At 37.8% G+C, this 26,216-nt stretch overlaps 1 protein-coding gene across 1 annotated transcript in view; it reads left to right on the forward strand.

Annotated features, from left to right (window-relative positions):
* The window catches only part of sema3bl (sema domain, immunoglobulin domain (Ig), short basic domain, secreted, (semaphorin) 3bl), a 47,491-nt gene that overhangs the window by 10,961 nt on the left and 10,314 nt on the right, over positions 1-26,216 (forward strand). Inside the window, exons 2-7 of the mRNA XM_062998450.1 lie at positions 7,808-7,968; positions 15,335-15,394; positions 17,681-17,800; positions 18,962-19,052; positions 20,645-20,761; positions 20,989-21,137. Coding sequence (XP_062854520.1) covers positions 7,808-7,968; positions 15,335-15,394; positions 17,681-17,800; positions 18,962-19,052; positions 20,645-20,761; positions 20,989-21,137 — 698 coding nt within the window. The remainder of the gene's footprint in view (positions 1-7,807; positions 7,969-15,334; positions 15,395-17,680; positions 17,801-18,961; positions 19,053-20,644; positions 20,762-20,988; positions 21,138-26,216) is intronic.

A 26,216-nucleotide genomic window follows, 5' to 3' on the forward strand; every position in this document is an offset into this window, starting at 1 on the left:
TATAGGGGCATATATGTCATATATTACATTTCTGTATGGGACAGGACCACGGAACGCATTAACAGATTTTTTACTTATGGGGAAAAAACACCTTGAAACTCAATGTCTTTTAAACTCGATACCACTCCCAGAACCAACTGACGTAAAATTTCAAGGTATTACTGTATAAGACATCTGACAATTGGCTTTTTAATATGTGAGATTTCCAAGTAACATGGGATAACTAACATAAATTCAACAAGAATAAATAATGAAAACACTTGTCACAAGATAGAAATACAAATGTGTAACATGTGACTAAAGTGTATCGTAGATCATCTGAAGTGGTTTGATCACAATTACATCTGGTGTAAATGTGTTTTGAATGTATCACATTTTGCATCTAATCTCCCATTGAGATGAATGGAACATATTCCCCTGAGTGTTAAAGATTTCTGCTATCTATTTTTCTACTGAGACTTTCACTAGACATAAGATGCTAGAACTTTGTGAGTGTGGTCAGAGATAATGCCTGAGATAATTCTTTTCCATTCTATTTAAAGACCATTTTTGAGGTCAGGATGTTTGACTAGAAGGCCGGGCTCACAATTGACGTATTAATTCATCCCAAAGGTGTTCAGTGTGGTTGAGGTCAGGGTTTTGTACAGGCCCCCAGGGTTCCTCCACACCAAACTTACAGTATCAAAGGAAGTCTTTACTTCTTTTTGTGCATGGGGGAACCGGCGTAATGGAACAAGATATATTTTATATACTTGATTTTATACTTGATTTTATACACCTGCTAGCAATGAATAAAACAGCTGAATTCAATCAGTAATTCAGGGGGATGTTCACATAATTTTGGTCATATAACACACAAAATAACAGATTTATCCTGGTCAGGGTCATGGTGTGTCTGGCACTACCCAGAAATACTGGAATCAAGCCACAAACACATAACAGGACACCAGTTATCACACGGCAATCCAGCCCCACACATTTATTTATGTATTTACATCCAGGGTCAATGGAAAGTGGACAATCTATTAGGATAGATAATCCATGTGACCATGGGAAGAACATGCAAAACTTTTTAGAGGCAGGAATCTGACTTGTCATCAGAACACATGTTGCTGTGTGGCTTCTCGTATATTAAAAAAAGAAGAATGCTATTATTTGTCATATACATATGTACAGTACAATGAAATTCTTTTTCCGCATATCCTAGTTTGTTTGGAAGCTGGGGTCAGAGCGTAGGGTCAGCCAGGGTACGGCACCCGTGAAGTAGACAGGGTTTAGGGCCTTGCACAAGGGCCCAACAGTGGCTTCATAGCAGAGCATGGATTCGCACCAAGCATGGATTCATGTTGATAGCCCAAAGATATACCCACTAGGCTACCACTGTTATGGCTTACTTCATATAAATAATTGCCTGCTTTACACAGAAGTCATTTGTCTTCATATATAAAGGTTTATATTCACAGCAGGCTTTTAAAAATGAGAAATTCCTTTCCTGTAGACAAACGAATGTGTTTTTGTATCCGTCCAGTACCTGTTATTGTAGTCTGTTATACTATAGAAGGATCTTAAACTCTGGTAATGTAAAACCTTTGGATTACAACCGAGAAAAATATGATCCCAGGTGTGTTTTAATTGACTTCAGTTTCCAGAATCAATAAACACCTTTAAAACTCTTGCATGACCCTACCCCTCACTCTGTAGTTACTCTTTTCTTAGACGTTTCTTTATTTTCCAGGATAATACTAAGGGTGGTAATGACCAGCAATGAACCTAATTACCCATGTATGTGTGTGGGTGTGTGCCTATGCATGCAGAAACACCTGGGGAGTGTCTGGGTGAAGCCATATATCTGGTTTACTTAGCTTAATTTAATTGCTGATTATGAGGAGGACTGTGTTGTTTTAAAAGAACAGATTATTTATACAGCGATGGGAGAACCTACCGCAGTCTACTGCAATGAATATGTGTGTGTGTGTGTGTGTGTATGTCAGTAAATTAAAACAAAACAGATAAAAGATGGAGGGTGAGGGACAAGACAAGGGAGTTAAGGTTGTATCTAACCTTGTATATGAATGTCTTTGTATGTCCAGATTTCTGTCTTGACCACATTCAACAGTTTCTACTGCCAACCATGAATCACAGACATAAACACATAGATGTTATAAAACTCTTCTATGGCTCACAACCAGTAACAGACAGGCAATTGCGTAATGGTTGCTTAATAATTAATAATTAGGCTCAGTATTTGCTTTGTATGTTGAATGACAGCCAACATATATGAAGCAGTTTTATGTAAAACAGGCGCACTCTATGGTGCAAACCCCTTTATCTGTTAATGTACCTATACTGCATTGGCATTAATTTTAATTACTAACATGAAGTATAAGGACATTTCACAGACATACACTGACCAGGCAGAACATTATGACCACTGACAGGTGAAGTGAATAACACTGATTATCTCTTCATCACAGCACCTGTTAGTGAGTGGGATATATTAGGCAGCAAGTGAACATTTTATCCTCAAAGTTGATGTGTTAGAAGCAGGAAAAATGGGCAAGTGTAAGGATTTGAGCGAGTTTGACAAGGGCCAAACTGTGATTGCTAGACGACTGGGTCAGAGAATCTCCAAAACTGCAGCTCTTGTGGGGTGTTCCGCTCTGCAGTGGTCAGTATCTATCAGTGGTCCAAGAAAGGAACAGTGGTAAACCGGCGACAGGGTCATGGGCGGCCAAGGCTCATTGATGCACGTGGGGAGCAAAGTCTGGCCTGTGTGGACTGATCTAACAGACGAGCTACTGTAGCTCAAATTGCTGAAGAAGTTAATGCTGGTTCTGATAGAAAGGTGTCAGCATACACAGTGCGTTGCAGTTGCAGGGCTGTTTTGGCAACAAAAGGGGGACCAATACAATATTAGGAAGGTGGTCATAATGTTATGCCTAATTGGTATATATATACAAGAAATATTTACAAGACAATAAACTCATAAAACAACACAAACATACTGTATAACCCTTAAGTCATAATAATAATAATCATAAGAAGAAGAAGAACAACAAAAATGTACTGCAAATTTTTGACTTCAAGATTACGTAAAACTGAATGCTAGTTCACCATTTTGGCCAGTAACGGATCTGATTCTGATACTTTTTTTCTAACAGTACAACAAGGCCTAGTTTCTGTAATGATCATGACGATAGGGCACTTGTTGGATGTTTCCTTGAATAATGTTGACATTATGTAAAAAAACAACATCATTTTAGTGTAACACTGTGACACATGAAGGATTTGCCATAGTGTCAACATCATGGTATGTTGCAAGACATTTAATTTGAATGTGGTGAAAGATATTGCAGTATAATATTTCATCCGTTACTGTGTTGATTTCAGTCATGGCCAATTATTTCCTGTGCATCAATATTATTAACACACATAGGCTTAACAAGTCTGTTTACACAACTTGGGTAAAAAAAAGAGAAAATGCTGAAGTGCACACACTTTTATGCATTTTAACACTTAATCATCACAGTATAACACTAACTGAAACAAACGTTAGTGATATCAATCTTTCTATTTAAGAAGTCTAAGCGAGGTGTAAATTAAAGTGACAACAGGTGCTGTGAAGTGCAATACATCCACCAAAAAGGAAATGTGTTTGTAGGTGACAATCAGTCACAAACAATTACTCTTTCCTCTAGGATAGCACATCCACACATGTTGTTGCTATGTCTCCCAGCACAGTCTCAAGAGCATGGAAGAGATTTGTTTAAGGAGGAACAGGAGTGGCATTGCCAGAGTACTAGAAAGTAACCTCCTGTGTGCTACTGACGTGCATGTTTTTGACCAAACTGTCAGAAACAGACTCCATGAGGGTGGCATGATTGCCCAACGTTGTCTAGTGGGACCTGTGCTCATAACCCAGCTAAATAATAGAATGACACAACTGATTACAGTTAGAGATGTACTTTTACCAGTCTAGATAAACCAAGACCACAATGATAAACAGGCTCAGCTATTTTAATGTCATATCAGTTTCATCCTGACGGTATTTGGTCTGAAACTCTGTATGGAAATTAAGGCTGTCAAACGATAATTTTTTTTAATCGCGATTAATCTCAGAATTTCATATAGTTAATCGCGATTAATCGCATTAAAAAAAAAATCTGTTTAAATGTTATAGAAAACAAGGATTTTTAAGTGAAATGTTACAATTAAAATGGTGAACACATTTTATGCTAAATGTACTGATGTTAAAAACTGCTGGGACAAGAGAAAACTGTAAGGGAGTTTTATTCACTCACATACTAGGCAGTAATACTATCCAGCAGAGACCCTTGACTTCGTATATATGTCAGATTGTAGGTTAAAATTTCTCCATCAGCAAACATTGTAGATCAGCGGTGCTTCAGGTGGGATAAGGCGTAGTTATTGTAACAGACTTTTCTGTGGTTGTATTGTGACAATGGTTTGATGGACATTTCTACACGAAGTGAGTGTGTTTTGACCCTTTGGGGCTTCCATAGTTCATGGAATAGCATGCTTGGCTAACGTGATGACTCTAGCTGTCCGCTATTCGGTACCGTAACAGAAGAAGTTAATAAAAGTGTTCTGCTCCCGACAATTTGTGAATATACCGTGTATTTATTTTTTTATTAAGCAAGTGCATCACTACGACGCTCGGTTACATTATGTTAACAAACCGCAAATGAAACAAACGGTGGCAAGTCCGACGTTAAAACGTTGGTTCTACCAGTCACATGCACCCCCCGTCATGCCTCTGCGCCCCACACTTTGAGAAACGCTGTCTTAATGAGAGATGCCGTGCACGGTCAAGTCTCAACATGAACTACTGATGACTCACAGGGCCAAATAGAATTTGCGTTAACGGCACTATTTTTTTTTTATCGCGTTAAATTGAGATCGCGTTAACTTCGACAGCCCTAATGGAAATATATGAAAACTTGCATGGTTGTGACTGTCTGTCTTTGTTGTGTATTGTGGGATTTTATATTAGTGTTTTGTCAGCTCCTGGCTGCAGTGGATTGCTTTTTCTGTGCCTCCTTCATTTCTCCCCTATTGTTTTTTTGTACTTATATTGTTGCTCTTTGTCTGGGGATGGCACATTTTAATTTGCCTGCTTTTCTGTCACCACACTCATTCCTTTCTGGACAGAGTATTGCTACACACAAACAATGTGTCATACTGTAATCTGTCACATTTTAATTTTGTTTGTTATATTGTTTTCATATATGCTGTATTGTATTTGAACTGAGCTTAAAATTGTACCCTGACAAATACCAAATATACAGCAAAACACGAGTAAGCTACTCTCTAAACCCTGGACATTACAAAGATTGATTTACTCTTTATCCGGATTGATTAACGTGGTAAATTTAATAATGTATTACTGTTAAAGCTACTTATAGAATTGTGTTTGCTCAGACATGAGCCTATTTAGGCTTCATCATTAAATTTTGCTGCATAAGCCTGGAAGTTTAACATTGATAATTAATAGTGTTTAAGGAATGTGAACAATTGCTACTAAACTAGCAAGACTATATAAAGTCTGTTTAATGGATTATATAATAATACCGAAAGAGCACAATCAGGTATTATAAGCCCATAAAGTCTAATTTAATGTTTATTTATTAAATAACTGCTGTTTAGTTGTGGATATTATGCTTTATAAAGGTAATGTAAATCTACGGTAGTGCTGTGATGTATCAACAAATCATTTACATATGGAGAACTGCAACTCACTGGATGTTTTTGATACCATCCCATGTAATCTTTTTAGACTGTTGTGTGTGAAAATTTAAACTGTTCCTAACATACTCTGCAACGGGCTTGACACTGAAGCACCAGGAGTAGCCCTATACCTGCAAGATTACCCTATTAATTATTTCTCCTCATTCTGATGTTTGATGGTAACATTAACCGAAGCTCTTGACCCATGCCTGCATGATTTTTACATGAATGTGCAGATACAGCTGTTTCTGAGAGGGTATGTTGAATGTTGTGTAGCTGATTACTGCTCATGTGATTCTCATCTTGAGAGTTAAAGGTAGAGGTAAAACATGAAAGTACTTAGACGACAGCAGAGATTATGAATTACTAGGTGACTGACAGGATAAAAAATAGTGTGTGCAGTGACTTAAAGAAGAACGGAAATGAGATAGATATACCCACACCACATTCATTCAGAAAATGTTTTCCAGTTGTAGTCAAAGGTCAAACTTTGATAAGGAGTGGAAATAAGAGAACTGATAAGATTCTTGAGAACCATTATTTTTGTGTCAGGTTTTAGATTGAATGCAATCCATCATAAGATTCAAGTATTGAATTTCAAATATTTTGGATGCTATGTTCTACTTTTCTCTTCCAACTGCACAGCACCCACACTGGCTGAGTAGGACTGCAGGCTAGCACATGCCTCTGTATCTTTAAACATTGAGTCTTATCCCATACACAAGACCACATTATTCTCTGTGTATATTCTTTCACCACTCTTGGCCAGATTGTTTGAGTCACTGTTGCAGTGGCATGTAGATATATATATCAGCTCCCTTGAGATCATTGACAAGCTCCTCCCGTGTAATTCTGGACTGACCTCACCTTTCTCAGAATCATTCTTACCCCACCAGGTGAGATCTTGCATGGAGCTCCAGAGTGAGGGTGATTGACTGTGATCTTGTATTTCTTCCATTTTCGAATTATCGCACCAACAGTGGTCTCTTTCTCACCAAGCTTCTTGCTGATGGTCTTGTAGCCCATTCCAGCCTTGTGCAGGTCTACAATCTTGTCCCTGACGTCCTTTGATAGCTCTTTGGTCTTGCCCATGGTGGTCGAGAGATTTGAACGGAAGAAACTGATTCTGTGACAGAATTTGTGTGCCTCATGGGCACATAACCGGCCTGTGGGGGTCAGAATTCTTGCTGGTTGGTAGGGGATCAAATACTTATTTCCCTTAATTAAATACAAATTAATTTATAACCTTTATTTAATGTTTTTTATCTGGATTTTTTTGTTGATATTCTGTCTCTCTCTGTTAAAATAAACCTTCCATAAAAATTATAGACTGTTGAAGTCTTTGTAAGGCTGTAAACTTACAAAATCAGCAAGGGATCAAATACTTATTTCCCCCACTGTATATATATATATATATATATATATATATATATATATATATATTTTTTTTTTTTTTTTTTTTTTTTTTTTTTAATCCTTACTTTTAAAAGACATTGCCAGTTGTTTTTGTTGAGAACCCTCGAGACTCAGCAGTGTTAGGATGCTGCACCACTATATAGTTCTTCTTTAAATGCTGGTTTATTAAAAGTGAATAAAACAACCTGATTTTATCTGGATCCAAAAATATACATTTACTGTAAAACAATAAATAGAATTATACACATTAACATACATAATCAAACAGGCATTGGCTCTCTGACTTTCAACTTTTGTAGTTTATATGATAAGAGCACATAGTGTGGGCACATAGCTAATTCTCTGCTAATGATTGTCTATTCATCCATCCACTTGATACTGGTAAAGGTGATAAAGGGTCAGAAAAAAGGGTAAAGTAGCCTAAAGTAGCCAGTTTATAGTTCATTAGTGACAAAAACACAGTATCCAAGGCAGATTCCTGGGATCGTGCAGCACCAACACTACCTGTTGCATCACATATATTATTTAAATTTATCTTTAATGTTTTGTAACACATGCAGCATTTATGTCAGAAACTATCTAGAACATCTAGTATTTTGGTTTATGTTTTAATAATGTGCTTTCATTATTTGTTTTCTACCAGACCTGGTGGCCACTAATCGCTCCTTTATCTTCTCGGGCCTAAATGGTGACCTGCAGGTGTCAGCCATGTTTTTGGATGAGTACCACGACAGGCTCTTTTTGGGAGGAAAGGATGTACTTTACTCTCTTCGACTGGACCTCACACACACTGATGCGAAAAAGGTATTATCGATGTCCACACACACTGATTTATAAAAACTCTGACATCTAGAAGTCCTCCATAAAATCACTCTGTAGTGTCTGATGGGTTACTGTGTGTTAGATTTAGATATATAAATATGGATAAAATATTCATTTAATTTATTCTATTTTAGTAACCAGTTTATCTTGATCTGAGTCATGGTGGGTTTCGGGCATTGTTAGACTAAATGCTTTTATTTATTTTGACTGACTACCTTCCTCCTAACCAGAGCCACATTAATCTGTGTTCTACCTATTGCATGTGTTTGGGAGGTTTAAGGAAATCAGAGTACATACGGAAAATCCATATAGTGAATATGTGAGTCCCAAATAGGCAGCATATTGGCACAGATGGTACAGTGGGTACTGTGCAGCAGCATGGCAACCTTATTCTTACTTTCAGTCACTGTCTTCCCACCTTTCAAAAACATGTATAAGATGGATTGGCTACTTTAAATTGTATCTATGGATAAGGGTATTTGGACACCGCTCTTAACTAGCAGTATTTTATCTTCGATACTAGAGGACTCCTTAACATATCTTGTCAAGGTCATGTCCTAGGGTTCAGAACTGTTTTGACAGCTTATTAGGAAAGTGGTCCTAATGTTTTGGCTCATCATTGCATGTATGTATTCATAATCTTGAATAATGTGTTAAAGTTAGTAAAACTGTGTGTTCAGAACGTCTTAAGACAGGTTATGATTAATACTTTATAAATGGGAGGAGATAAAGTACAAAACCATGTGTTGTTCAGTATACTTTGTAAAAATCTTCTTTTTTAAAACTTTTTGTTATGTAATTACTAGAACATGAATGTCCATTGTCTCCCTTTTCACACATATCGCCTCTCACACTCTCTCACACCTACACACTTTCACATATGCCATTAAATGCTGTGTTTGTTTACATGGGTACCATGTCAGCTTTCTCACATGAGACTTAATTAAGAGACTAACTGAAGACTAAAACACAACAAACATATCCTACACCCACAGTCTAACCACACACTTCATGTCTCTGTAAATTCTTCATTTTAGGAGTATGCTCAGCAAACAATAATTGTGTTTCGTTTATTATTATAAATCTATATAAAGGCCACAGTAGTAGACTGTCATTTTCCATTTAAGTCTTGCCATGTGAACATATACTGTAATGGACCTACCTGTCATGGAGGCAGGTGTAGACTACAGTATTAGACACACCATTAATAACCAGCAGGGGAGGCAGGGGAGGCATGGAGGTGCAGATGACTGACTGTGATAATAACTCTGCAGTCTCTGTGCCTCATTGAACCTTAATTCGCTCCAGGTGGAGGCAGGTCTGTTAAATCACAGCTTCCTTGCCAGATGGTTGCTGGCTTCTCTGTTTCTAGGCCGTTTCTTTCTGAGGCCTTCCTGCTGTGATCGGTCCAGGCTGTCAATTTCCGGGGAACTCAGCCAGTGTTATGGCAACTTAAGGCAAGCTGCGTCAAGCATGATATGAGCAGAGCCCACTGATTGTTTCACACTGTCTTTTATATAGTAATAATAAACAAGGACACTGTTAATAAAATAAGGGATCTTCAAAAAGTTTCCACACATATTTTTATATTTTTTATATACACAGTGAGGGCGGAAGGGGTAGTAATTTAGCTTTAGTGTTTCAAGCACCATTACAATAGTAACTTATTTTAATATTATTAGGCAGTCACTTGGTGAAGTATAACTACCACTACATAAATGTTCATTAGCACTCATATATACCAAGAACTTAATTAGGCAACTTATCTAGTAGATGTATTTATTTATTACTTTATAAGCTATTCCTACCATACAGATGAACTTTGCAGTTACATACTGTAGCCCATCAGTTGCTCTGTACACTTTGTTACCCCCCTGTAGCCCATTTATCAATCAAATTATGCCAACTGGCCAAACGTTGGGTGGTTGATCATTCTCAGTACTGCATTGACAGTGCATTGACAGTAATTACATGGTAGTTTTTTGTTGACTAAGTGTATCAGGTGCTACAGTGTTGTTGCAATTTGAATCTGGCTCTGGTTTAATAAGATTTTAATTACTGTTTTTTCATTATATACATTATGTATTTTCATTATATAACTTAAAAGCAGTAACGTGTTTTATACTGTAAAAGCATTTTTACTTTTACTGTAAATGCATAAAAATGACAAGTGTGCACATTTTACTGCCATTGAAAACACTGGAGACTGTCATACATGAAAATATGTTAACTTTTGTTAAGGTTTGTTAACTGATCAAAATTAAATGATAAGAAAACTATTAAAAACCAAAAAGAACTTCATAACTTGTATGTGGATGTAAATATGTGTGTAATTTATGTCAACTCCTGTTTACCCTGCCATCAAGGTAAGAAGCTCTTCGAACTCTTTGCAAAATCAACTTTTCATCTGGTTCCAACTGTTTCAAATCTTGATTGCTGGACGACTTTCACTGTTTATGTAGCTGATTTTATATAAGTGGATTGTCTCATGTCAGAACAGCTAATCAGTTAGCAATAGATTGACAAAGCTGGTTTAAGGCTTGCATTCAATTTTTGTGGAATTAGACACGGAATTGTATTTTTTTTTCTGAACATCTGTGTCGACTTCATCTAAGTGTGCAATGCAAGGGAGCAAGGTAGGAAGCTCTGCAAACTGTTAGCTAAATGAACTTTCCATCAGATAATCTCACAACCCCTTATATATATTTAGACATTTCTGGAATACTTTTTCTCTGTTAGATCTGATAAATGACAGCCTGATCAAGCTTAATTTATCTGGTATTCTGATCACAGCTTAATTTATGATTAACAGATTTGACGTCCATTGTTCTTCCATTAATTTCTGACATGGAGCAATTTGATCCCTGCCTGTAATTACTGCTGTTGAGAGTTTGTGGGTTTCCTTCAGGCACTCAGGTTTTCTCTGCCTTTAAAAAGCATGCATAAGGTGGACCGACTACTTAATGTGTAAGTGTGTTGCCATGTCCACATTTTATTCCATCCTTGCACCCTCTTTGTAGTTCTTGATGCACCACAACCCACAGCCAAGATCACAACTAATTCAGGGCTTTGAAACTTGTTTGTGGTTGCTGTCTGGATTGTTTCCCCTGCGTCTGCATGAATTTCCTCTCACATCATCCAGTTTTCTTACACTCCCCCTAAAACATGAGGGAGATTGCCTACTCTAAATTGGCCTTCTGTGTGAATAGGTGTGTATGCATCCGTCAATGTATTTCGCACTGTGTGCCTTGTGTTCCAGGATAGTCTTTGAATCACAGAAACCCTGATGAGAATAAATTTGATACTAAACTGCCAATTCTGAATACTTAACCAGTCCAGAACTCAAGTTGAAAATGCCTACTAGTATCTTGGTATGAATGTGTAATGTAGTGTACAACACTGGGGTCTGGTGTATGCCACATGTGACAAATACATCACCATGATGTGTCCCTTCAACAACATAAAGAACTACTTATGTGCTCAAATTAGATTTGAAGATTTAAAGGTTCTGAATAGCATAATGTATCTGAAAAATGATATTTAATGCTTGACTGCTAACCTTCATAAACTGAAACCTACTGCTGCATCTCTAAAGGAGTCATTTGCTGTTATAACCAACAGATCTAGAATTCCTTTCCTGACTGATGGGAAATCCAGTGGGTGAAAGGGCCTTAGCCAGTAAAATCTGTATACTATTGTATAGAATAATCGCCTGCAATGTTTGCCCACCCTGAACTCCCACGACCTTGAGGTTGACCCATACGCCCTTAATATATGCTTTCCCCCTTATAATGGTAAATAAAATAAATCTGCACCCAACTACCAAAGCCTCACATAATTTGATTAGTAATGTTTACTTGCCTGAAATATGCAGTTGTGCTTATGCAATAGCTATGTCTCCTAAGGCCCGGTCCATGTGTGGGCTGGTCAAAAGATCCAAATAGGAAGAGCAAGTATATCACTGTGGTGAGGGACATGAGAGCTACTGCCACTCCCAGGTGATGACCTGTAACCTTTGCCCCGGACGTGACTGCTTTCTGATACAATTAAGGCATTCAGCAGCACAGGGGTTCCAAACAACATGGACTATTCTACAGTGTACATAGTTTAGTGATCAAATGGTAGTGGAGGTGTCTTATTTTAGAATAGAAGTGGGTGAGAGAGTCTGGGGGTATGCCTCTTTTTAAATGTACAGAATTGTGATTTGTTTATTTTTTAGTACAGCAGTGTACCTTCCTGTGTAAAGATAATATAACTATAACATGTTTTTTTTTTTTTATTAAATTCGGCTATATTAGTCACTACTATTCTGAGAAAGTTTTCCATGAGTTTTATGATTGTGTTGGAATTTCATCAAAAGAGCAGGCACTGATGTTGGACAAAGGCTTTCAGTGGGGTCGATGTCAGGGCTCTGTGCCATAAAGCCATGTCTTTATAAATGTTACTTAGTGCACAGGGGCACAGTCATGCTGGAATAAGAAAGGTCCTTTATTCCTGACCTTAATTATATTAGACACCATCATATATTAGACAGACCTTTTAATCCAGCATCATTACCTGATCAGTTGTAGCCTAGCGGTTAAAGTACTGGATTAGTAATCAAAAAGTCACTGGTTCAAGCACCACCACTGCCAGGTTGGGCCCATGAGCAAGGCTCTTAACCCTCAATTGTTTATACAATATACTGTCACAGACAGTTTAGTCGCTTTGGATTAAAGAGTCTGCTAAATGCTGAAAATGATCATACAAATGGTCTTTACACTACATCAACACTGATTTATGCATTCAGAAATACTGAGGAAACTTTTTCTAGAAGTTTGGAGGCTAATATAACAAAGGGGGAATGGCAACAACTATATTAATAACTATGTGTTTGGAATGTTAGTGTAAAAAAGCAAGTGGTTTTAACAATGTCACGATAATAAATAAACACCAGATGCATTTTGTCACGTCCTTACTTATGTCGTCTTACCATAACTGACGTGCATTAGCATTACTTCCTCTCTCACATTTATTTTAAGCAGTGACGTTTTTCCATCAAAACATACTACATCAAGTATGACCACAAACAAACAGAGCTATTCTGATTTCTATTTAGACTAAATATTAAAGCTTAATTATAATGAAAGGAAATGTCTTAAGGAAAAGGAAGGATGCTGGGTAATGTTGATTACAGCATCCGGACTGAGACAATGTAGAAAGATGTAAGAAAGTACAAACAGTTAGTGATTCACTAATGATTAAACCAGATGAATGGTGGGAGTGAACTAAAGAGACGTAAGTGAATAACATTATTTTCCCAATTTAGCTATGCCACAGTCTCACATCTGCTGGGGTTTCTAGGTAATTTCAATTAAAAGATAATCCCATCATTTAGATCAGGTTCCCACTGAACAGGTTTTTTACAAATAGGCTCTAATGACTCTAATGATTAGACAAACAAATCATATTCTCAAACATACCCAAGCATATTATAGATAATGCAATGCTTCTGTATAAATATTATAATTATTAACTAATCACTCACTAAACTATAGCTAACAGTATGATAGCAAATCAGTATACTATCAGTATACACTGTCAGTATGATAGCAAATCCAGAGCCCCATACACATTCATATACAGTTCATATAACCCTATTCCACCTAATCTGAATATCAGCTAATCAATAAGATCTTCATTTAATCTATTGATATAGGTTAAATAATACTATTTAATCATTCATTCTCATTTTTAGTTATCTTTAAAAACGATAACAGTGTTTTATTTATTTAATTGAATGTTGCTTATATACACATTTGCAATTGGAAACATTCAACCCAAAGGAAATTAACCTTTGTGATAATTTAACTTTTTAGCTAGACAATGATTCCAAGCACACTGAAGTCAACTTAAGCTTGGTTAAGGAATCAGTCATGTAATATTCTGAAGTGGTCTTCTCAGTCTCCAGATAAATATCCCATACAAAATCTTTTAAAATCTGGTAGGATTTAAAAATAGCAGTTCCAAGACAAAAGCCATTAAATAAACTGGAAGCTTTGAAAGATGAATGGATAAAGGTTCCACAAGACACATGTCAGAAGCTTGTTAGCTCATATCAAAATTGCTTATTTAAAGTTATTAAGGCAAAAGGATGTTCCACAAAGTAGTGAGGCTGGGGGTTGAATAATAGTGCACATAGACATTTGTCAGGAGAACTAGATGTTTTAAGTTTTATTATTAAGTATTAAGTTGACTTATGTTCTTAAAATTGCTTGTATGTATCAATAAATTTTTCTTGCTGTTTCATATTTAGTATATTTATACTATAAACATCACCATAATGTTGTTAAAGCTTAAATATTTCCGATTATAACTGTACAATGTTCCTCTAACTGAAGCTTTGTACTAGACTGTGAAAGAAATGTTTGGTGGGAAGAACATCATAAAGTCATTATTTGTCGTTGTATATAAGAGTGTTGCTAAATGCTGCAAAATAAAACATTAATACTATTTCACATGTTATGCCTGCACCATGGATGGTTGTACCGATACCTATTTACACAGGGGTGTCCAAACCTTTCTTGTTGGGGGCCAGATGTAGAAAAATATGCACTGACAAGCCACAGACTCTGTGTAATAAAACACATTTAAAAATGGGTTATTTGATTACAGTTAACAAAACACCCTTTTTATCTGAGTCACTCACTTTAATGATCTTACCAGTGAATAATCCTGATGGGAACATGATTACACTCCGTCATTAAAGCAACAGTTTCGTAACAGATTGAACACACTAACGTCCCGCTGAAATCAGTGAAAAGAATATTCGTTTTTGCAATGTGCCAAAAATCTGTCTTTGGAGTTTATTTGGAGCCGCCATGTCTATCCAAAGGTTCAGGAACATTAATGTAGGTGTAACATCGTGAATATTTTAACTTGGGGGAAAAAAAGAGAAGCATTTTAGACTGGTTTTATAAAATAGCAAAATCCACTGTTTAAACTAGGGTTTTTTTTTTATCCTGCTTAATAGCGGGACAACTTTCATTTAATTTTTAAAATACAGGCTATTCAAAAGCTGCCATAGATTGGACACTACTGATTTAAAGTAGTAAAAGTATCCAGTAGAAGAAAACTGTATTTTGCACAGTATTTTATGTAACAGCTTTTTAATGGATTATTTTTAAAATCCAACCCTACAGTGGTTATCTAGAGAGGTCAGCACATGCAAAAACCTAAAGTATATATTGTTTTCTCCCCTTGTGTTACCATGCATGCAGTTACTCTTAGCGAATAATTTTCCTTCCCAAATTAGTACTTTTTCTGTAATATTCTTTTAAAATCATGGTTTTAATCATTATTTTTGCAGATTCACTGGCCATTACCCGCCAACCGAGAAGAGTGTATTTTGAAAGGAAAGGACCCAGAGGTGAGTGAAAGGTTGATGATTTTACTTCTTTTATTTTTAATTACGCTAATTGAATCTGATCCCGCGCCCTTTTCGCTAGAAACTTTTATACTCCAGTATGGCTTAAATCCAACTCCGGATGAATCCTGCTCCAAATGAACACATCACTTCCCAACTCACAGCCAAAATACACTGACGTCCAGATGAGAAATCTAAACATCATTTTCCAAAACACAATTCTGTTGAATTAATTTAATCACATGTGACCGGCAACTATTTCTTCTTTAATGACTAGCTATAACAGCCCTGTAGAGCCTAATTATTTTAAATAAATATAGTTAATAATAGTAGCACTGCTCTGATGTGGACTTTATAAGTGTAGACATGTGGAGTTTTCTCCAACATCAGTAAGAAGTGGAGCAGCGCACTCATAAAGATATGACACATTGACTTCACTTATTTCCACTAAATCATTCCTACTCACAATCCTCATAAATTATAATAAGCTAGCTTGGCTTTAGTTACGGTACAAAGACACTGTACCATTTTTTCCAGCTCTGTCTCTTTTCCACTCTGCTCATTTATCTCTCTCTTAACAAGCAAAATGACATAGGAACATTTCTACCTCATTCTAAATGAAAACACAATGCTGTATGAATATACATAGATTTTGAAATAGCTTGTAGTTTAGTCTGTACTAAATAAAAACATTTCAAACATGTCAAAAACATTTATTTAATAGTAGCCAAACATGTCAAAATACATTTGGAGGTAGAGTCTCTTCTCCAGAACAGCTGACATACAGTAAGTGTTAAAATACTACTAAACAGTATTAAATAGTATGTGGATTATCAGTGCCACTTTCAGCTAATGAGCTAGCTCATAATTTTAGTTTGCCATGAGTTAAACCTCCACCCCGTTTTACTTCATTTTAGTTTCCTAAAGTAACTGGGTGTGTAAATCATACAATATAAAATAATAATAATAAATAAAAAATAATATTGTCCAAAGCTCTGTGATGGATTGGTGTCCTGTCCAGGGTGTGTTACTGCACTGCGCTCAATAATTCCAGGGAAACCAGACCCACAGTGATCCTGACCAGAATAAAGCACTGATAAAACATAAAAATAAAATGAATGAAATAAATGGCTTTCAATTAGAAAATACTAAAGTTTGATAATAAATGGGTAAATGGATTGGTTATTAATTTGTGTTGATTAGATTTTTTATTGATAAAATATCTTTCAATAATATGAAACATGAATATTCATACAGATATGAATTTGTAATCAAATCATAATCACTTTTATTGATATTTTATAGTTATATATTTATAATAACATACATAGATTTGCCGAAACAAAAAAATGTATAATTTATTTATAACCCCTGTTGGCTCACAGGATCCTAATACAGTGGTACCTTGAAATCCAATGTTAATTGGTTCTGGGAGTGGCATTGAGTTTAAAAGACTTTGAGTTTTAAGGTATTTTTTTGTATGGGATGTATGGGAAACCAGTTAATGCATTCCATATTCCTGTGGAACTGCATATGTTTTAGACTAATGTAAAATAATGGGGTTGTTTTTGACACTTATACACTGAAAATAACACAAGTATAATATAAATATACAATTAATAAAATTAAAAACGGTTCAAAATCAATTAAAAAATACAATAAACCTGCACTTTACCTTTAGTTTTTTATTGTTTTTTTATGCTTTTTAATTAGTGGAGAGAACTTATAAGCAGTAATAATTAAGATAGGTTTAGTGTTTCTGTCATTCTTTTAGTACATTAAGTTTTTTTTTTTTAATGATAAGCGTTTTAGACTCAGAAAAGTGGATTCTTACAATTTCTCAGAACCCTGAGCTATAACACAAGTTTAAAAGTGAAGCAGGAGAAACACAGGTGAACACAGATACATGTGGAGCTTTCAGAGTAAATTTGACAGTTATTCCACACAAATGCAGATTCATCTCATGTTTGCATGACGTTTTACCGCACCGCTCAAGCCAAGCGCTGAACAAAGAAGCAGTTGCACACACGTTGAGTTTAAATGAAACGTTGAGTTTAAGGGTACAAATTTCTCAACGAAGGGCAGTGAGTTTCAAAGGTTGAGTTACAAGGTACCACAATTAAACAGAAATTTTTTTTACATTAATAATTAACACATTTGGTATTGTAGAGGCATCAGGTAGAATTGTGACATATTATAGAGATTATGCTAGAAGGATGCTTAGGTATAAACAATTCAGAATAAACAGTCTAACAATATAGGTAATGTTATATGTGTGTGTATTTGCAGACAGAGTGTGCTAATTTTGTGCGTGTTCTGCACCCCTTTAATCGGACTCATCTGTTGGCTTGTGGAACCGGAGCTTTCCAACCTGTGTGTGCACTGGTGTATGTTGGCCATCGTGGAGAAGTAAAACACACACATTCAATGCAAATAAACACAAACTGTAATGAAACATTGACTATTGTGTTAAAGACTTAGAAGGGATTTTGACTTAAAGGTGGTTGGTTTTATTAGGAGGGGACCAAATGTAGTAGTAGTCTAAGGTGGAGCTTAACATAATAATGGCAGTGGGTTGTAATGGGATGTTGACTGTGTAGCACAGAGGGTGCAGTTTGTACATAATTGTATTTGCACTGTTCATAGCCGGCTTGACCCAGATGTTTCCACTGAATTTTGAAGTGTCTGTTAGAGTTAGTGCCCATGAAAAAAGCATTTGTAAGGTTGTAAGGTCCAGGCATTGATGTTGTATGAGAAGGCTTGGCTTAAATGTTTAATCTGTCCTCAAAGCAGAAGAAAGACAGTAGGAAAAAGAAATGCCTCTACTAGAGCAATGCAGTCAACTAAATGACAAAGTTCCTTTAAGAGATCAAAGACCAAACAGTTGAGGTCAAAAGTCATCCCACCCACAGGTTGACCCTTTAGGTCATGACCTGATTGAGAGAGGCGAGAAAAGCAAACCCACTGATTGATCATTTAAACCCGCTGTCCTAAATGTGTCACACACACACACACACACACACACACACACACACTTGCACTTGAACCGCGAAGTAAGCTTTAATATACCCTGTACCAGACAGAACAAATCAGCAGCACAGTTTATGAGAGTGTGTGAAGTGTAGATTAGTAAGGCTTGTGTTTTAACAGGGCAGAATGAGACTATAAAGAAGACAAATACAAGAGAAAATAAAAATCTAAAAAAGTGTGTGTGTGTGTGTGTGTGTGAGAGAGAGAGAGAGAGAGAGAGAGAGAGAGAGAGAGAGAGAGAGAGAGAGAGAGAGAGAGGGTTAAACATTTCTGCAAAGACAAAGGGGATTTACACTAATATGTTTTCACTGTTTTACAAATGGTAGTGTGTGTGTGTGTGTGTGTGTGTGTGTGTGTACTTACTATCTGGTGTATGTTAATCTCTGATGTAGGGGGCTTCAGAATCCTGGCAGACTTGTTTTTTTTTGTTATCCAACCACCCTCTCAGCATAAGTTATAAAACAATAATCAAAATCCCAAGACTACCCTGACATAATTCAACTATATATTGATTAATTATGTATTTTTTCTAACTGACAGCATGCCTTTTTACTGGATCCTTCTACTGTGGAAAATGGCAGGGGACGATGCCCTCATGACCCCAAACTTCCTTTTGCCAGTACTTTTACAGGTATGTTTTACTTAAGGTGTTTGAAGAGATGCACTGTGGGTGTTATTAATTTATATACTTAGATCAGTAACATTGCTATTGTAAAATCTCCCTTTCATGGATTGGTACCTTGTAAAAGTAAAAACGCTTACATGCATCAGGAAAGCAAAGAGCTATTGACCTTCTACTGTGTTAATGAAAACATCATGCAAGCAGTCCAACTAAGGTCCTGTTCATACTAGGTTTAGAATTAGAAGCTTGAATACAACGGCAAAATCAAATTTCCTTTCACCAAAACTGTGGTTCAGCCCAACGAGCATTAATAACCCAGATTATTATTTAATCACCACCATACTTCATAGCTGCACTACCCATTCAAGTATTTGGCTTTCTGCTGGCAAATCAAGCAAGATCTGTCAGAAAAATAGTAAACCATGATTTCAGGTTAACATGTTTTTACTGTTCCAAAGTCCACTGGTAATGTGCTTTACACCAGCAGTTCTTGTGCTTAAGGAGACAATCTGGTAGTGAGTGTTGCAAATAAAGAGTAGGTCTAAGATTTAGAACTCAGATGTCCTTTTTAAAAGCTTTTTTTTAAATGCATTTTTTCCCCATTGTCCTCCCGATTTAGCGCACTCAATTTTGTCTTCCACTGCTGAGAGATACCAGATTGCATCCAAGGAGAGCACTTCACTGTACTGTCTTCCGACACGTGTACAGCCCTCCTCTTCTCGCCCCTGCATTCTGTACAGGTGTCTCTTCCGCCAATCAGGGTTCTTACAGCCTGCAGATACGGTGGCCACTTAGTATCTGCTGCAGGCACTGCCAATTATGCCCGACAGATGGCGCCCAGCTGACCTGTGACAATACCGAGTTTCGAACCAAGGAGTTCAGAAACTCTGTTCTGGTGTGCTAGCGGAATATCCCACTGCGCCACCTAGGCGCTCCTTTCTAAAAGCTAAACTGTTGATGTTTGACTAAGGACATCAACAAACAAGGCAAATATCTTATAAAGTGACTTGTTGGAAATGTGGAATGTTATGATAGTAGTATGTTAAAGTCACTGAGCTTTTTGTATATTGGGATTGATTGGCTGTATGTTTGATTTTACACACCTGTTACCTGCTAAAATCTACAAGGCTTGCCACCCTCAAAATGCATCTAAAATACGGAAATGGTAGAATGTTAATACGGTTAATGTGAAGAGTTGCGAATGAGAGTTTGTTGAGTCACTTAAAATCAACATCTTACCTCATTCTAGGCTAAATGTTTGCCAAAAATATTAATTGTTTGTGTGTCTATGATGTTTTGTTCTGTGTTGGCTTATTATGTTGAGGGAGAAGCTCTGTGGTTGTCATTTGCGCAATTTATGATTCCTTAAGGACTTAATTTAGATTTGTTGACACTAATCCCCACTTGTGTGTATTTGATTTAAGTAAGCAGATTGCAAAAGTGCATCCACTGATTGCTGATGCCCTCTGAGTTCTCAGTAAGAGGCACTAAATGTGTTGTAATGGATTTAATTTCTTCAGCAGTTGTGAAATCAAGCAGAATTCCTTTTACTTTCTACACTGTTAAACTACAGTTGCCCTCCCTCCACCCATCTCCTTTAGGTGGGGAGCTCTACACCGGCCTGACAGCTGATTTCTTGGGACGTGACTCTGTGATTTTGAGGAGTTTGGGGAATCGATCTCCCATGAGGACTGAAACAGACCAGAAAATACTACACGGTAACATATCAACGCTGACCACAGCTGCATGATGTTATATCCTGTTCTGATCAGCTCTAGATCGTATGGCTTGATAAGAGGATGATTTATTAACAGCCGCAAATGAAAGTTAATATCTTAATGTGATTTAGCTATAAACATCGCTCAGTCTGTATATTTTATAGATGCTAATATTTTCTCTCCTCCTTACTTTATTGGTTTTCTCCTTTTTATGTCTGTGTGATCAGAGCCCAGGTTTGTGGCGGCCCACCTCATTCCAGACAGTGCAGATAAGGATGATGATAAAGTGTACTTCTTCTTTACTGAGCGAGCGAGCGAGGTCGGTGAGAGAGAGGGAGAAGCAGCCATACACACCCGAATTGGAAGAGTGTGTGCGGTGAGTCTAGTTGTGACCGAAAAAGACCTGAAATGTTTATGCATTTAAGGTGTTTACAGAGTTGGTTACACAAAGTAAGGTCTGTTCATGATCATAATATATTATTTTAATGAGAAAATGATGCCGTTTTGACAACATACTGAAGCTAGACAGGCTGGGAGTGACTCAGTAAGATCCTGGTAGGTTGTCACAGGTATCTGGAGCCATGCTGACTACAGTGCATCCCACAGCTTTCTGGGGATTATCTATAGAGGGTTAACACGACGATCGAGGGTAGTACTTTGAAGTCTTGGTCATGCTCTTTCAACCAAAGTTAGACATTTCTAGCTGTGTGACACGTCGCATTGTCTTGCTGGAAGATCCCGTCCGCCCCAGGGAAGACAGACCTTACACCTTATGTACTTACTGACTGTAGTCCATCTGTTTCTCTGCATGCTTTGTTAGCCCCCTTTCATGCTGTTCTTCAATGGTCAGGACTCTCACAGGACCACCACAGAGCGGGTATTATTTAGGTGGTAAATCATTCTCAGCACTGCAGTGACACTGACATGGTGGTGCTGTGTTAGTGTGTGTTGTGCTGGTATGGATTAGACACAGCAGCGCTGCTGGAGTTTTTAAATACAGTGTCCACTCACTGTCCACTCTATTAGACACTCCTACCTAGTTGGTCCACCTTGTAGATGTAAAGTCAGAGACAATCGCTCATCTATTGCTGCTGTTTGAGTTGGTCATCTTCTAGACCTTTATCAGTGATCACAGGACGCTGCCCACGGTGCGCTGTTAGCTGGATGTTTTTGGTTGGTAGACTATTCTCAGTCCAGCAGTGACAGTGAGGTGTTTAACAACACCATGTCAGTGTCACTGCAGTGCTGAGAATGATCCACCACCCAAAATAATACCTACTCTGTAGTGGTCCTGTGGGGGTCCTGACCCTTAAAGAACAGCTTAAAAGGGGGCTAACAAAGCATGCAGAGAAACAGATGGACTACAGTCAGTAATTGTACAACTACAAAGTTCTTCTATATGGTAAGTGGATGGACAGTGAGTGTAGAAACAAGGAGGTGGTCATAATGTAATGCCTAATCGGTATAATATATATATACAGTATATACAGTATATATACAGTATATAATATATATATATATATATATACTGTATATATCAGTGGCGGCTGCTGGTCTTTCAAAGAGGGGAAGCTCATTGTCGGCTTACATCATAAAATTTGTCAATTTATTTATACATAAATTCTGCCCTCTGTTCCTTTTCAAGAAAATGGCCTGAAATGGGTTGCAGTTTGTCTTTCGAGTTCACTCGCAAAATCCGCGATGGGAGTGAACCAGTGATTAAGTGAAGGTGTAGATCTCAAAATAGCTGTCAATCAAAATGGGATTCAGCCTTTCGACTGATCCTCCAATCATCTTGCAGAAGCTCAGCGTCCAGACCCGCCCACAGCTCCATTCACCCCCAGAGACGCTCAGCGTCCGGGGGCGGGACAAAATCGTGGCATTTATCCAATGTTTCGAAGCAATGAAAAAAAACCTTCCATGCAGTCCCATAGAAGTGAATAGATGCTCAGCTTCTGCGGGCAAATGCATTGACGCTCCGGGAATGTATGAGAAGTTCGAGTCAGTCGATTTGTGATAAGTAGCTGATTCTGAACGAACTCGTCTTCGAGATGAACGTGTTCTAACGCATTTGTAGTCAATGAAATGTTAACACAACTGTACATATTTGACTATTTAATTTTTGACATTTTAGGGGAAGCTGAGCTTCCCTTGCGGTCTTAGAGAAATTGCCACATACAGTGTATCACAAAAGTGAGTACACCCCTCACATTTCTGCAAATATTTCATTATATCTTTTCATGGGACAACACTATAGAACTAAAACTTGGATATAACTTAGAGTAGTCAGTGTACAACTTGTATAGCAGTGTAGATTTACTGTCTTCTGAAAATAACTCAACACACAGCCATTAATGTCTAAATGGCTGGCAACATAAGTGAGTACACCCCACAGTGAACATGTCCAAATTGTGCCCAAAGTGTCAATATTTTGTGTGACCACCATTATTATCCAGCACTGCCTTAACCCTCCTGGGCATGGAATTCACCAGAGCTGCACAGGTTGCTACTGGAATCCTCTTCCACTCCTCCATGATGACATCACGGAGCTGGTGGATGTTAGACACCTTGAACTCCTCCACCTTCCACTTGAGGATGCGCCACAGGTGCTCAATTGGGTTTAGTCCATCACCTTTACCTTCAGCTTCCTCAGCAAGGCAGTTGTCATCTTGGAGGTTGTGTTTGGGGTCGTTATCCTGTTGGAAAACTGCCATGAGGCCCAGTTTTCGAAGGGAGGGGATCATGCTCTGTTTCAGAATGTCACAGTACATGTTGGAATTCATGTTTCCCTCAATGAACTGCAGCTCCCCAGTGCCAGCAACACTCATGCAGTCCAAGACCATGATGCTACCACCACCATGCTTGACTGTAGGCAAGATACAGTTGTCTTGGTACTTTTCACCAGGGCGCCGCCACACATGCTGGACACCATCTGAGCCAAACAAGTTTATCTTGGTCTCGTCAGACCACATGGCATTCCAGTAATCCATGTTCTTGGACTGCTTGTCTTCAGCAAACTGTTTGCAGGCTTTCTTGTGCGTCAGCTTCCTTCTGGGATGACGACCATGCAGACCGAGTTGATGCAGTGTGCGGCGTATGGTCTGAGCACTGACAGGCTGACCTCCCACGTCTTCAACCTCTGCAGCAATGCTGGCAGCACTCATGTGTCTATTTTTTAAAGCCAACCTCTGGATATGACGCCGAACACGTGGACTCAACTTCTTTGGTCGACCCTGGCGAAGCCTGTTCCGAGTGGAACCTGTCCTGGAAAACCGCTGTATGACCTTGGCCACCATGCTGTAGCTCAGTTTCAGGGTGTTAGCAATCTTCTTATAGCCCAGGCTATTTGTTGCTCTTTGTGGAGAGCAACAATTCTATTTCTCACATCCTCAGAGAGTTCTTTGCCATGAGGTGCCATGTTGAATATCCAGTGGCCAGTATGAGAGAATTGTACCCAAAACACCAAATTTAACAGCCCTGCTCCCCATTCACACCTGGGACCTTGACACATGACACCAGGGAGGGACAACGACACATTTGGGCACAATTTGGACATGTTCACTGTGGGGTGTACTCACTTATGTTGCCAGCTATTTAGACATTAATGGCTGTGTGTTGAGTTATTTTCAGAAGACAGTAAATCTACACTGCTATACAAGCTGTACACTGACTACTCTAAGTTATATCCAAGTTTCATGTCTATAGTGTTGTCCCATGAAAAGATATAATGAAATATTTGCAGAAATGTGAGGGGTGTACTCACTTTTGTGATACACTGTATATATATATATATATATACCACCATATGATGCAGACCATGCACAGTGGGTGTAATCATACTAAGACTAGTACTATTTAACTAGAAAAGATTTGCCATAGTGGTGTAGTTAGCAGTTTAGCTGTAACTTAGCCTTTTAGCCCTATCTAACTTGTTATTTAGTTTTAGGCATTATGAATAAATTGCATGAATATACATTTTATATGTTGGAGCTTGTTGGATAATTAGCTTTGCCTGTCTTTGTTAGCAGGCTAAAGTAACTTGGCCCCACAAAAAAATGGAAGAAATTCTACCATGTTGGTCAAAAATAAGCTAATTTGAAGTTAAGGCAAAGGTTTTCAGACTGACTTTTTTAATGAAAGCAAGATGACATGCAAATTTCATTTGTGAAAGAATTTGTGACCCAACCCTTAGTGAGATTCACAGACACATAAACATATACACACATAAACCAAAGAGAAACAAGCGTACCAGATCAATTTGTATGTTTTTCCCACAGTATACACACAGCTGCTGAATGTTTTGAATACCACAGAAACCAAAACACACAAAAATGCCTAAACTAAAATACGGGATGCGTACACGCACACTCACACAAATATACACAAATATACACTCAGGTCCTGACTTGCTGAGAGTTACATGTGTAACACATGCACAACTTTATAACAACAGTGACATGCATCATCTGATTTACTAGCAGCTTTTTACAGAGGATTGGTTTTTTTTTCTCAAATTTTTCAAATGAGCAAAATAATGCCTCTTTTCTTTTTTACTAAAACCTGACATTCATTAAGAGCACAAGAATGCTTGTGTATGTATATGACTGAATGGCAGGTACTAATCCGTACTGTAGTCTTTCAAAAGCAGTTACCATTACAAGAGAAAACTATGAGAAAGGAGACTGTTTACAGAGTTGCATTCCATACCAATATCAGCTCTGCCTTTAGGTTAACCATTTATTCTCCAGATGTGTGGACTCATCACTGAATCTAAAACAGTAAATGTACAGGCATTAAGTAAAAATGTTGTTTTTAGACTTGCACAAATAAAGAAATTAAAACTGAAGCTGGACAGTAGTAGCTTAGTGGGTAGAGCTTTGGGCTATCAATTGAAAGGTTGAGAGTTTGAATCCCAGCTTTGCCATGCAGCCACTGTTGGGTCCTTGAGCAAGGCCCTTAACCCTGTCTGCTCCCGGGGTGCCGTACACTAACTGACCCTGCACTCTGATTAATTGTACTGTACACGTGTATATGTACATAACCAGGCATAACATTATGACAACTGAGAGGTGAAGTGAATAACACTGATTATTTCTTCATCACGGGACCTGTTAGTGGGTGAGGATATATTAGGCAGCTAGTGAACATTTTATCCTCAAAGTTGATGTGCTAGAAGCAGGAAAAATGGGCAAGCATAAATATTTGAGCAAGTTTAACAAGGGTCAAATTGTGATAGTTAGATGACTGGGTCAGAGCATCTCCAAAACGGCAGCTCTTGTGGGGTGTCCCCGGTCTGCAGTGGTCAGTATCTGTCAAAAGTGGTCCAAGGAAGGAACAGTGGTAAACCGGTGACAGGGTCATGGGTGGCCAAGGCTCACTGATCTACGTGGGGAGAGAAGGCTGGTCCGTGTGGTCTGATCCAGCAGACGAGCTACTGTAGCTCAAATTGCTGAAG

Source organism: Trichomycterus rosablanca, chromosome 7 (assembly GCF_030014385.1).
Source record: "Trichomycterus rosablanca isolate fTriRos1 chromosome 7, fTriRos1.hap1, whole genome shotgun sequence".
Lineage (NCBI taxonomy): Eukaryota > Metazoa > Chordata > Actinopteri > Siluriformes > Trichomycteridae > Trichomycterus > Trichomycterus rosablanca.